The 14,737-nt window shown below is 36.2% G+C and overlaps 1 protein-coding gene across 4 annotated transcripts in view; it reads left to right on the top strand.

Annotated features, from left to right (window-relative positions):
- The first annotated feature begins 1,124 nt into the window (after positions 1-1,124).
- The window catches only part of MUSK (muscle associated receptor tyrosine kinase), a 65,654-nt gene continuing 52,041 nt past the window's right edge, over positions 1,125-14,737 (top strand). For all 4 annotated transcript variants that reach the window (XM_036433047.2, XM_036433046.2, XM_036433043.2 and 1 more), the window contains exons 1-3: positions 1,125-1,550; positions 9,641-9,767; positions 10,497-10,648. In XM_036433047.2, coding sequence (XP_036288940.1) covers positions 1,472-1,550; positions 9,641-9,767; positions 10,497-10,648 — 358 coding nt within the window. In that variant the 5' untranslated portion in view covers positions 1,125-1,471. The remainder of the gene's footprint in view (positions 1,551-9,640; positions 9,768-10,496; positions 10,649-14,737) is intronic.

The following is a 14,737-nucleotide window of genomic DNA, read 5'->3' as shown; positions in this document are numbered from 1 at the left end:
GACCACTCTTGTCATCTAACGAAAAATTTCCCTCGCGAAATTTCTCAAACCAACGTTGGCATTTTCTGGCGCTAACTGCATCTTGACCAAGAGCACTACAGATGTTTTTTGCAGCCTCACTTGCTTTTCTTCCTAATTGGAACTCGTAAAGCATGCAGTGCCGAATATGCTCTTCATCCGCCATCTTCTTAGCCCTAGTTTTGCAACAAAAACCAAACCAAACACAAACTTTTTCAAGCAAAACTTGTTAATTGCACTTCACGCGTTCTGTAGATACCACGTGTTTGAAGGTTATGTCAATACAAGTCAACGCCAAGCAAGATTTTAAACGAATGTTTAAAAACGACATTAATTATTACTAGACCTAGATTCATGAAGCCAAAGAATGAAGATGCCACTAAGGCAAGAGGAAACAAATCTTAAAGTAACACAGTAAGTGCAATAATAGAGATGTGTACAATATATTATGGAGGCCCAGAGGAGGCTACCTAACCCAACTTTGGGAAGATACATAATTTGGGGTCTGGATGGCTCTCAGAAGGAGATGATGATCAAGCTGAGCTAGGTGTTAACTGGGTGGAGGGGAAAGAAAAAGCATTCCAGAGACTGAAACTGAATGAGAAATTTATAGAGGCAAGAAAACTGTATATACAGGGAACCACCAGTGGGTTACTAAGTTTTAAAATAAGAGGTGGGAATGTTTTGTAAAAGATGAGGAGGCTAATAAGATAGGCAGTCTAGCAAAGCCTTCTCTTGTACATACTATTAGGGAGGTTTGAATATGTTTTTATGAGATGAGGAGATACTAAAGGCTTTTGAACAGGAGAGGCTATCTGAAAAGATTTTAGAGGATGGTAAGACATAAGGCAGAGAGAGTGAGCAGGCTATCACTGTCATTCAGAGAAGATAAATATCTAAAAAAAAAAAAAAAAAAGAGGTTGGAATAGCATGACACTAGTTGAAATCCTAAAAGGGGAGAAATCAAGGAATACTGAATTAGTACAATCTGTAGGTACTGGTAATGGGTTGGTGTGGGAGGTGGCATGAGAGGGGGAGGAGTCACGATTAGATATAACCCAGGGCTCTGGTGTGAGTGCAGGAGAGGTGGAGAGATGAATCAGAAGATCAGGCAAACTATACCTCAGAGAATACAGTGATGGTTGAAAATGGCATCTGATATTGTCCTTCTGCCACTGTCTTAAAAGGGATTCTAAAGGGATTTTCTTTCTCTTGTTCTTCCAGCCCTACACTTGCATTACTGGCCTAAGTGGATACTCACCAGCTGGCCGTGTCCATCATTACAGCCAAGTCTGAGAATTCCTGATTATACTTAGAGCCTGTGGAGCTGCTGACACAAACGGTCATTAGCAGATGACCCTTTTGTAACAAACTATGCTTTAAAATGTAAACTGTGGGCATTCTGCTTGCATTGTCCAGAAGAAACTTTCTCCTGCCTGAGCCTGGATTAATCATGAGAGAGCTCGTCAACATTCCACTGGTACATATTCTTACCCTGGTTGCCTTCAGCGGGACTGAGAAACTTCCAAAAGGTGGGTGTGAAAACTCTTATCTTCTTGTTGCCTTGTCGTAGTTCTAAACTGTGTGTGTGTGTGTGTGTGTGTGTGTGTGTGTGTGTGTGTGTGTATGCACACGCAAGCGCACTTCCTCTGCTCACGACTGATTCACATAATGGTGGACCTCAGTTTTAGTTGGTAAAGTATGGGTGGAGTGTGTGGAGAAGAGAAAGCTATATAAATAAGCAACTGATTGATGGTCTCCTTTCTACGTAGAAAGTCTGCAGTAAAAACTTTAGCCTGCAGAGCCCTCATTCGAAGAGGAAACATTAGCAGGTAGAAACCTTGAACTGCAAGTTATCAAGATCCTTTTTGTTTATGTTTATGTCAAGCTTCAGGGTGGTCTAAATGGATGATGAAAACCTTTTAACTCAGGAATATAATCAACCCTACTCCCAGACATCCAGAGTGTTCACTCCTGAATGAAAAAATCAATTTCATTTTCACTTTTAATTTTACAAAACACTTCCTAAATATTTTAGTTACTAAAAAAAAATCAGAATTAGGGGAAGATACACACAATTTGCCTACTTAATAAAAGCCTAAAGACAATGGATTCTCAATAACTCTGAGGCCCAGTAATGATTTGGCTTGGCAAGAGACTGTGAACGTTTTTTTCAGAGCCTTTGGAATGTACCGGAAATAACACCACCTCAGGGGAAAGGAAAGCAACTTAAGAAACTGACAAACACCTGTTGCAGTAGCAAGAATGTTCTCAGTGATATGGGTTCTGGCCAGAGTATTATGAAACTGAGACTTGTGAATTTCAAATCAGGAAGAAAGACTGGAAAATTCTGTGATTTGCAAAGGGACTGAGGGCTGCACTGAAATCTTTTTTCAAGAGAAAGCAGATTGAATGGTATCAATTAAAGATTTTTTTTCAAATTAAATGTATTACAGTAGCATAAAAAGACTTCTGTGATTTATGACTCTCTCACATGAATTATTTTCCCTTTATATGCCACTTTATCAGAGAACTGGACATGCTTTTGTATAGATAAGTGAAGGTAGTATCTGTAAGTAGATGGTAAATGTAGCTTTAGATTTCGTGGTTCACTAAAATTTCTGGAGCCACAATGTTAAGATTCACATGCCAATATGATACAGCTTTTTTCATAGCTTGATTTCATATACTTTTGTTTTCTATTTTACATAAGCAGAATGATATCTTCAAATGCATTTAAACATTTAATTGCCAATTAATATGCTGAAGTATCTCCAGATAAAAGTTAACCTCCATCTTTTTAAATAGCTAATAATAGCCAGAAAGATTTATCATCGGCTTCAGATTATTTTCATACTTCCTTTCATACAACGGATGTTCAGTAAGATAGCACCTGGATGTTAGGACTTATGGATTATGTCTTATCTGTGCTATTCTAAACCCTCAAGTTATATAGAATGACATAGTGAAATGCTAAAATGTAGTAAAATTCATTCTTATAAGAAGCAGGACAATTGATTTTGATGGTTCAAATTAGAATTAGGTACATACACAAAAATCCCCAACCTCTTTATATGAGCAACACCTAATTTATATTTTAGAAATAAATGATTTTCATTTTCCAAATTTTAGAGATAAAGCCCTTAGTTCACACTTATTTCTATTTTTAAAACTTCAAAATATCAACCTTAGTAAAAAAAAAAAAAAACTAAGCCTAGCAGAGCAAAGATATATTAACTACATACCCCAGTTCTGAGAATAAACATTATAATGAAAACACAGCCCTTAAAATTATAAATGATGAAATGCATAAAACATGTTGGTCCATACAAAACACAATAATGTGCTATTATTTTAATATTATTTAACATAATAAAAATATTCTACATAAACTATTTCATAGTTGATACTTTTATTTTTGGCAGAAGGCAACTTTTAAGAAAGGTTTTTAGACTGAATCCATTTTTCCTAAGTCCTTTATCATGAATGAATCAGGATAATAGTATTTTACTCTGCCTAATAGTATTTTTACAAAATAGACTGACATTTAAAATAGTGCAAGGGTATTCAGTAGATTCTTTTCTGTCAGCATACTATTTCCTTAATAAAATAACCAACTTTGTAGAATTAATAGCTTATTTTTTGGTTTCAGTTTAACCAAGATTCCTAACATTCAAACACAAGAAAAAAAGTCACTCCTTTCTGAATCATGTTGACTAGTGATACTTTGGACAATGAACTCAATATCATAACCCACAAGTAGGAGAACTTTACAAACAATCATGTATGAAAGCAGCCAATGTTTCACTGAATTGCTTACCTTTACCAATACTTCAAAAATATTTAATGCTTTATCATGAAGTATTAAGTGCATAGCAGAATTTAAAGGGTGGGAGTACAGGAATTCACATACCGTAAGCAGCACTGAATTTCTGTAACATGCACAAAGAGCTCCTGTCTACACTTAATTCTTAATATTACCCCATTGACTAGCATACTAGAAATTTTTGAGTCTGAGTGGTTTCCTTTAAGATATTTGAGTAACCTCTTCTTCTAAATCATATGTATACAGGGATAGGATTCACAGATCCGACATAGGACTAATTCAGAATGGGTTCAGCTGTCATCAAAATCCAGGACACTAAGTCCTGGATGAATGTTTAATAGTGACGTGCATTGTAAGAGTAACTTGTTGCACGTTTGGGGAAACACAAGTTGCTTTAGATATTACTTACCTAAAAGAACAGAAAAAAAAATGAAATGTCAAGATTTCTACCATATTTCCAAAGGTGAAGTAGGCAACTTAGCAATGAAGTAGGACTTGGTGGTCATTGAGGGAAAGTGAAAAGGGAGTAGAGGACTCAGAGGAAGTGGTTCCACTCAGGAAGATGAGTGGAGTTGACCAGAGAATGTAGGACTACTTGGACCATGCTGAGAATCTAGCTGGGGCTGGGGACAGCACCTTTATCTGGCTCTGACCTGCACCATGGTTTCACTTTATCTGACAATCAGATATGAACATAGGAGCTGCAAGGACAGCTGGCTGGATTAGTACATGGTTGGTGCTCCAGGATCAACGCAGCCAAAGAACTACAGAGTAAAAGAGTTTCAATTCTATGGCAACACACCATGGAGTATAGGTTGAATAATGTTGAAAGTGAAATAAGGACATTTAAGGCCTGGAGAAATGTTTACCAGTGCTCAACATATAATGTTAGGTGCTATGCTAAGGATTGTCAGTGACTATTAAAAGGGTCACTCCTGAGCACATGCACGTAGGATGGATCCCTATGAGATCACATCTTCACCCAAAGGAAAGCCCTCAGAAGAAGCAAACTGAGAAATTCTAATGGGCTGAGCCAGAACTCTTACCTGCCTGTGTCCAATGTCATTCCTGAAGGACCAAGAGTGTATTCTGAGACAAAGAATTAATGATACAGTATTTATAAGTGATTAGATTATTCATAAACTTCAGAAATTCCAAAGCATCATAATTTAAAAAAATAACTTATGTTATTACATCACCAGTAGAATAAGTATGTTAAGTTTCCAAGACATGCCAAGTGATGAGCAAAACTGCTTACTCTCTTTCTTTGGGGCCTTTGGAAATTTTCCAATCCCAAGGCATTTTCTCATAGTGATAAAACAATACTGTAATCATGATGTTAGAAAAACCTGAATATTTTCCAAGTCTGAGCCAAAATTTTACTAAAACAGAAGGGAGCAAATACACCTGACTTCTTTGTTTACTCACTCGGTCACGTTAATCAGCAACTATTCTGGCAGAAGTTGGTATGTCAGTGACCAACGTGCTAGAGCCCACAAAAGGGTAACATATTGCCCTCCTCATCTAGCAGCTAGTATTCAAGTTAAGTTGCTCTTTGGGTCTGGGAAAGGGTTGTATTCATTGTCATGTATTTGTTATTCATGTGGTCCTTGTATTGAGGGAAGAAATAGTGCTCTATTATAAACAGCTCTGGCTGAGATGAAAACTGAATAGTAGAATGAAAGTAAACAAGAGTCTGCTGAGTCAACAAGCACCATTAAATACAACTATGTGATAGTGTCAGTAAAATTTTAAAAGCAGATTTGTTTAGATAATTTGGGAATATGGACAAAATGGACTTAACCAACTATATTCTGCTGAAAGAAATTGATATTGGTGTAAATCTTACGACCCCTTCTCAATCTCTAATTAGTAATATGCTGAAGACATGAAGACATGGTATGGTTTAGTTAAAAGATGGGAACATTACGCCAATTTTAACCTTGAAATTCAGCTCTATCCATTTGTACTTTTGTTATATTTAGGCAAGTTATACAACCATTCATAGCCTCCATTATTTTTCATCTGCAAATGAGAATGAGAATGCTGTTTTTATATTTATATTACGATATAATATTTTATTCCATTTTTTTACATATCCTTTAAAATATGTATCATGATAAAATTGTTTATACAATTCTGCTTCCTGCCACTTTTACTAAACACTAGATCATGCACTCATTCTATATTATCAATACTCCTCAAAATGCCATTTGCAGTACTATAAGTGGCATTCTGGTTAGGTAAGAGTTGCTGGTATCTCTTAGATATCTGCTTCTCTAAAATAAAAGCCCTGATTTGCTACATTTGTTGATTTCTGTAGTGTAGATACTCCAACCACAGTTAATTTCAAGCTACAACACTCTTTCTCTCCTCCCTTCCTCCCGCTCTCCCTCCCTCCACTCCCCCTTCCCTCCTTTCATCCCTTCTTTTCCTTCCTCCCTCCCACTCTCCCTCCATCCCTCCCTTCTTTCCTTCCTTCCTTCCTTCTTTCTTATCTCCTCCTTTCTTCCTTCCTTCCCTCCTCCTCCTTTTTCTTTTGATTAAAACATTTCAGTCCCTCCTTTTCTCTTGCTACTTTGGAAGTTTGGTTTTGCATCTATTCTTTTAGTGGCAACCATTAATAATTTTTGTACTATATTCCCTGTGCTGTACTCATACCCCTGTGCTATTTTTATAACTGGTAATCTGTACTTCTTCATCCCTTTCACCACCTTGCCCCTGTCATGTGGCTTCCATCTGTACCTTCTCTGGATCTAGAAGTTTGTTTCTTCATTTATTTTGTTTTTTGGATATGGGTACCATATGATTACACTTACATGTGAAATCAAAGAAACAAAATAAATAAACAAAATAGTGATAAAATTTTAACACATGACTTAAACCAGACATTTTTCTCCCCATGTTTGTAGTTACTCAGTATTGCTGCCATTTTCCTCTTTATGGTAATGAGTTTAACATATTTTAACTATCCACTGAAAATATTCCCTGAATTTTCATCTTATAATTATTTATCTATAATTTTAGCTCCTTTTTTTTAAACACAGAAATTAGTGGTTTACTTTTCAAATATTCCATAATAAATTAAAATTGGAATCATTTTACCACCATCCTTGCTTACTATTGTCATCTTTCATCCCTTTCTTTTGGGTACAAGTTATTTCTTACTAAGCTTATATACTTCCCCAACTGTTTCATAGGTCTGTGAGTGGTAAACAATTTCAGTATTTGCCTGTCTTTATTTTATCTTCATTTTAAAATTATTATCTAAGTTGACTATAGAATTCTAGGCTAATCGTTATTTTATCTCATCACTTTAAAGGTATTAATCCATTGCATTTTTCCTATCAATTGTTGCTGAATAACCTCATGTCAGTCGAAGTGGCACTTCTATTAAGGTGATTGATCTTTTCTTTCTATAGGGTTTAAGATTTTCTATCTTTAACTTTTTATAGATTGAATCCAACATATCTAGGGCTGAATTTATTATTCTTTATCTGGCTTGGCACTTAATATAACTTTCCATCCGAATATTTCATGCTTTCTTTTCAATTTTGAAAAATGGTCAGGTATGTATTCCTTTACAAATTGCTTCTCGGCCATTCCCTCTGTTTTATTTTCCTGGAACTTCCATTAGAAGTGCCTGCCAATCTATATTTTATGTTCCTCAACTAGTCTTTAATAACTTTCATTTCTTTGCACTGCATTCTGTATATTTTAATGATATTTCAATGGAAAATAGTGGCCTTGATGTATGTGATTTTACCTAAAATTTTTGCTCTCATTTGAGCTACTCTTTCAACCTTCTAAAAATATATGCCTTTTATAAAGGCCTCAGAAATATAGTCTGGATCATTTAAATAATGTATCAGTAAATATGCTAACTCTGAGGAGAGAAAGAGCTCTAAGACATGGTCCCTGACCTAATGCTCAAGGTTTTTATAATTGAGTTGAACAAAGTCATAAACAGATTATTTTAATAGTGTCCATATGACAAGTCCTATAAGAGTGACATATACAGGATGAACTAAGGTTAAAGAAAAGGGCATTTGGCATTAACAAATCAGGGAAATTGGGAGGACATGATGCTCAAACAGGATTTTAAGAAAAGAGTAATATTAACAAGGGAAATTCGAGCTAAGTGAGACACTCACAACTAACGTTTTCTATTTTCCTCCACTCTCAGACCATGAGTTTGTCTTTGAATTCTAAAAAACAAGGTTATTTAGATAGAGTAGGTGTGTCTTTCATGGCCAATGTACCAGTTCTTGGTGTTTCCTGAAGCTGTCACCAACTACCCCACATGTTCACTGGGTTTTCATAGGTACTTTGTGTTTCAATTAAACTAAAATGACCATATAATTTATTGTCCTAACTCAGGTAATTTAGGAGTAAAGGGGGCACTATTGATAATTACATCAGGAGACCAGGTATACCTGATGATTATAGCTGATCATCTTATATATCTATCCTACCTTGTCATCTAGATTGTGGGTCCTTACAAGACACATCTTTTTGCTTCTAGTCATTACCCCTAGTCCCTCCACCCTCTCCCTCAGTCCTAAGCAACCACTAATATATTTTCTGTCTATAGATTTGTCTACTCTGGACATTTCATAGAAATGGAATTGTATAATATGTTGTCCTTGTGGCTGACTTTTTTTTTTCTTCTTCACTTAGCTTACTAATATTGTTTCCAAGGTCTGTCTATGCTGTAACATATATCATACCTCATCTCTTTTTATTGTTAAATGGTATTGAATAAATTACATTTTGTTTACATATTAATTTGCTGGCAGATACTTGGGTTGCTTCCACCTTTTGGTTATTACACGTAATGCTGTAATTAAAATGAGTGTACAAAAATTTATTTGAGTCCCTGATTTCAATTTTCTTAGTTAAATACCCAAGTGGAATTGCTGGATCATAGAATAATTACATGTTTAATGTTTGAGGATCCACCATACTGTTTTTCACAGTGGTTGTACCATTTTATATTCCAATCAACAATACACAAATATTCTAATTTCTCCATGTCCTCACCAACATTTGTTGTTTATTTTTTTAGTACAGCCATTCTATAGGGTATGAAGTGGTATCTTTTGTGGTTTGATTTGCATTTCCTTAATAGCTAATGATGATGCTATTATTGTCTATTTGTACACATTCTTTGGGAAAATGTCTATTAAGATCCTTTGCCCATTTTTTAAAATTTGGGTTATATATCTTGTATTATGGACTTTTTCCCGATCTAGTCATATGAAGATGTGAATTCCCTATAAATCAGATGAAGCTTAAACTTCAGAGTCTCTCATTCTTAGAAGCCCCTTCTAAGACCCTCAGTGGACTCAAAAATGTGTTCAAATAAACATATTTTTTTTTTATAAAATGTGGAGAAAATTATTTTTAAACAATTGTTAACATTGCCATCTGACTTTCCACTCTGACTTCCCTTCAGTCATACTTCTGTTCAAGTTGACTGGTGGTGAAGTGGCCATAGACATTGTATATTCATAATTTGATATATTCTTCCTTAAAGAGGGCACCCAAATTATATATCTTTGAGCTTTATAAAACCTGGACCTGTCCCTGTTGTCTTAAAAGCCTTTTTTTTTTTTTTTTGATACTCTAATACCTTGTTTGGAAGTAGAAACAAAAGTCTCTATATAAAACTTTCCTTCCTTTTGGCAAATTTCTGCTAAGCTAAAATGTAATTCTTATTTGGGTATATGATGGTCTCTGACTGCTTACAGAAGTTAGTAAACAGCTTTCATGTTATTTCTCCTCTCCTGTTAGCTCCTGTCATCACCACTCCTCTTGAAACAGTGGATGCCTTAGTTGAAGAAGTGGCTACTTTCATGTGTGCAGTGGAATCTTATCCCCAGCCTGAAATTTCCTGGACTAGGAATAAAATTCTCATCAAGTAAGTATTCTGCCTTTTCTGGTAAGAATGCCAATACTGCCTTGCAATATATCTTGACATGAATGCAACCACAGCTCTTGGCAGTATTAAAATTCACCTTCTATGACATGTAAAATGCAAATGTACTCATTTTATAAATGTAAGATCTGAACTTTAGTGAGGTTAAGGAAATTGCTGAAAGCAAAGCAGTGATTTAATTGACACGAGGAAGTCAGGTCTATTTGCTTCCTTGTATCCCAAAGAACTAAAACTATACCTGGCACATGCTGGGCAGTCACCAAATATTGGCTTAATGAATGCGTAAATACTCAGTTAATTTACTTATGTAAATATTTAACCCTTTCTGCTAGTTGCATTTGTGTGTGTGTGTGTGTGTGTGTGTGTGTGTGTGTGTTTTCATTATCCAGCTGCTATTTCCCAGTAATTGTGGGAATATGACTCTATATCTTGGTAATAATATACTTTCCTGAATAAAGTACCTTTCATCTTATCCAGACATGCCCATTTCTGAAAGACTCAATACTGCTTTGATTATTGGAGCCCAGCAAAGATTAGAATATAATGTTAGCTTTATATTACTAAATAAGATTATTTTGTTATTCAGAATTCACTTGTTTCCTCTGACCTTCAGTCTACTTTCTCATTGACAAGGCATCTTTCTGATCAGTTCACCACAGCCCAAAAATCAAAGTGAGGCTCTAACCTGGCATTTTCCTCTGGGCCCTGCAGGCTCTTTGACACCCGGTACAGCATTCGGGAGAACGGGCAGCTCCTCACCATCCTGAGTGTGGAAGATAGCGATGATGGAATTTACTGCTGTATCGCTGACAATGGCGTGGGAGGAGCTGCGGAGAGCTGCGGGGCTCTGCAAGTGAAGATGAGTGAGTGAAAAAGACAATCATCTACTGATTAAAATTTTTTAAATCTCTAATGTTGAAAGTATTATAGATGTCCCCTTTTTTCTCCCATTGACCCCCCATAGCCTGTCCACACCCTCTGCCCAGGCCTTCAGCAACCTATTGTCTGTGTCCATAGGTTATGCCTATATGCATACAAGTTCTTTGATTTCAAAATTGACTTAGTACATTTTGGAACAGGTGGTAAATAGAGCCTCCCACATACCTAGAGGTTCAGAAGTTAGACAAGTTCAAGGTCAAAACACAACCTTGAGGCAATTAATTCTATACCTCTTCTTTTTTTAAATATATTTTTATTGATTTCAGAGAGGAAAAGGAGGAGAGAGAGAGAGAAAAACACCAATTATGAGAGGGAGTCATTGACTGGTTGCCTCCTGCACACCCCCAACTGGGGATCAAGGCTGAAACTGACTGGAATAGAATCTGGGACCCTTCAGTCCATAGGCCGATGCTCTATCCACTGAGCCAAACCAGCTAGGGCAATTCCACACCTCTTATTCCTGCCATCAACCACCACCCTGAAGGCAAGCCTCAGGCCCTGTCCTCTGCATTTTCTTGCCTTCCACAGCTCTTTATTTGCTCCACCCGGACTTCTTTCACGAAGGAACCACTCTTACTTTTATACTTTGTGCCTTTAGAACAGTTTCATTACAAACATCTACCCCCATCTTTGCTTTTTTTTTTTTTTAATCTCTAATCTCTTAACAGTCCTTCTACCCTTTTGTCTTATTTCAAGTTTGACTCTCTTAAGTGACTTTTCTGCTTAAATGGAGGATGTTGTTCCTCCCCAACACACACACACACACACAAACACACACACACACACACTCTCTCTCTCTTCATGGCCACAAGGCTAGCAAGTATTCATGGCTAATCTCCCAGCCATCATTTAAGCAATGATATTGTGTATTCTTGTGCAAAATCTTTCCTCTCTTGAGGATCTGTGCCTTCTGACCAACTCTACTCATCATGTCATCTATTCACTTCTAAGCACTCACTGCATTTATAAAGACTGATTCCATACTTATCTTTCTATCCACCCCTACTCTTGCTGTCATCCCAGGGAATTTTAACAGTCACAAAACAGAACCACTAGCCATTTCATCCTTATAATTCCTTGACTTCCACAAGTCCAGTGGAGTTTGTCTTAACTCTTTAGCCTACCCAATCAATGACCTGTCACCTCCCAGGAAAGGAACTGTATTTAAAATCTTAGACCCTAGTATGTAACATCTTGGATATGAACACTTCCATTTCCATCTCTGTTTGCTGAGGGAAGCAGTTTCCCAGACTTATGATATGCTTCCAAATAGAAAGCACAAACTCCATCTCTTTCTCAGCTAAGAACAGAGTCTACCTCTCTCACTCCCTTAGCCCCACTACACACTGTCACCAACATGGTCAGTTCTTTTACCCTTGACTCCTCTCTGCTCCCCCTCCACTTACCCCAAAATGGGATTTTATGCCTTCCAGACTTAGTTCTCTCCCCAACCTGATGTTGTATCATCAAGTATTCCTTTTCTTACCAGAATCCTCAAATCTCATGACCTCCTGTGTTATAACCTTTGTTTTCTCCCATCTGACACCATGCTACTGATGGGAGGAGAGGGGCTCAGGAACCACATAAAAAGGCATATTGGCACCATAAGTACCACAGAGACCTTTCTGTTATTATTGCTGATTTTCATCATTATTTATTTTTACTTTATATCTTTCTATTTTGTTGTTACTGCTTTGTTGGAAGGAATCATTAGCTGCTTCTTTTCAGTGTGAGCATGTGAGATATATGTTCTGAATCTTTGCATGGCTGAAGTCTTTACTTTGTTCTTATTCTTAGATAATAATTTCAGGACAGAATGAGAGTTTAAAAAGGCTTCTCCCTAGTTTTTTTTTTTTTTTTGTAGACAATTATTCATTTTCATATAATATTCTCACAGATGAGAAATCTTTTTCTTATTTCTTTATAGGTAAATCCGATGTTAATCTTTCTTTAAAATTTTAGGATTTTTTCTCTTTACTTCTAAATTTTTCTCATATTCACAAGAATATGTTAGGTGTGTGTGTTCCTTTATTGTTACTATTTAGTTTTAGGTGGACCTTTTATTTAATCTAAAGACCAAAGGTAGGCTTTTTATTTTTTTCAAAATGAGATACACTATTTTTACTTCTCATTCTCTTCATTCTATCATATTCTCAAACTCTTAATTATTAAACATTAAATATCATTTTTTCCATTTTCTCCTTGTATTTTCTACATCTCTATCTTGATATTTTACCTTCTTCAAGATCCATATCATGAACTTGGTCTTCAATATGACTATTCTGTTATTCTTCCCATACACGGATTACTTTGATCTTAAAAAATGCATATTTTTAATTTCTAAGAATTACTTCTTTAATTGCTCCTTTTTTGGATAGCAACTCTGCATGTCACAAGATACAATATAAACTCAAGTCTCTCTGTAAGGATATTACTAAAACATTGCTAAAAAATATTTTCTACTTTTTCCTACTTTATTTCTGTTTTCTTCAGGATAAGTTTTTATTTTATTTTGGTTCTTATCTTTTACATTCATGTCTATTCTCAAATGCCTATTAATCTTTTATGTTTGGTTATACTTATAAATGAAGTCCTAGACAAGCGATGGGCAAACTCATTAGTCAACAGAGCCAAATATCAACAGTACAACAATTGAAATTTCTTTTGAGAGCCAAATTTTTAAAACTTAAACTTCTTCTAATGCTACTTCTTCAAAATAGACTCACCCAGGCCATGGTATTTTGTGGAAGAGCCACATTTAAGGGGCTAAAGAGCCATATGTGGCTCACGAGCTGCAGTTTGCTGACCACAGTCCTAGACTAATTAAAATAGGTACCTAGTGGGGCTAGGAGGACATTGTGGAGAAGCTGATTTTGGGGGTTCTGTGAGTAAAAGGGTAGGGGTGAACCTCAAGCAGAAAAATTAAGGAAGTTGGTATTTTCTCATTTGCTGAATAGTAAAGGCTCAATTTTGAAGGCAGAACACATTTAAGTATTTTACTACTTTGTGGTACTACCTTTCCTTTCACTGTTTCTTACAATCTCTCTGGCACTAAATGTTCTTTATATTGGTCCTATCCTAAATCCTCTTCTTTTCTCTGTCCTCTCCTTAGGAAAGCTCACCCACTCATGAGAGTATACACTAGTGTGACCATCCCAATTGCTAAAATTTTTGGAATGCTTTCACACTGTTCGGTAAAGAGCTGTTTCCTGAGAGACCTTCCCTCCCCCCCCCCAATCCCCACCTAGTCCCTGCCCCCATCACTACTCCCACTACTCAAGGGCCTCCCCCAGGAGTTCCCTCTCTTAACTTTCTTATGGATCCTGCTTCAACAAGATGACAAGTTCTGATTCATCAATGCTCATGGCTCCACCCGAATTATGTTCCTTTAGAGTGGGGAACCCATGACTCCACATTAATACTCAATTTATTTTTAGTGTGCTTTATATTCAATTTCCCAAAAGGATTCTCCTCACCTCTCACCCAATAGATCTATTTCCCTGAGCAGATAACATTGATTTGCTTTAAATCAAGACTGTATGCCTAAGATATTATCTGGGACTCAGGTTTGCCCTAGGAATCAGTATAGGGAACCTTTGGTTATATCATAGGGAAAGTGACAGAATTGATAGTTTCCTATGTCATGTTTTAGAGCCTGTCTTGTATTGCCACAATGCAGGATCATCTCAACTCTGAATGACAATAAATATCTATATTGAAAATGAGTAGACCATAAAGTCTTCGCAAATATCACTCACAACCACCCCAACGCACCCCCCCCCCCAACAAGATCAACACATACATGCAAACACACAACTAAAATAGAAGGAAAAACAACTTTATGTCATGTTCTCTTCTGTCAAAGGAACAAACTAATTATGGCACATGACCTAAAAGAAATAAAGTGCATCTATTTCTCAATCCTCTGTTTTGTATCTGTAACATAAGGTTATTAAAGAAATAAATTTAGTTTTCATTATTTTATGAATATTTTAAGTAGTAACATAACTGGT

This window comes from Pipistrellus kuhlii, unplaced genomic scaffold (assembly GCF_014108245.1).
Source record: "Pipistrellus kuhlii isolate mPipKuh1 unplaced genomic scaffold, mPipKuh1.p scaffold_m20_p_12, whole genome shotgun sequence".
NCBI lineage: Eukaryota > Metazoa > Chordata > Mammalia > Chiroptera > Vespertilionidae > Pipistrellus > Pipistrellus kuhlii.
The sequence above is the reverse complement of the archived record's forward strand: the minus strand, read 5'-3'. Positions and strand labels throughout refer to the sequence as shown.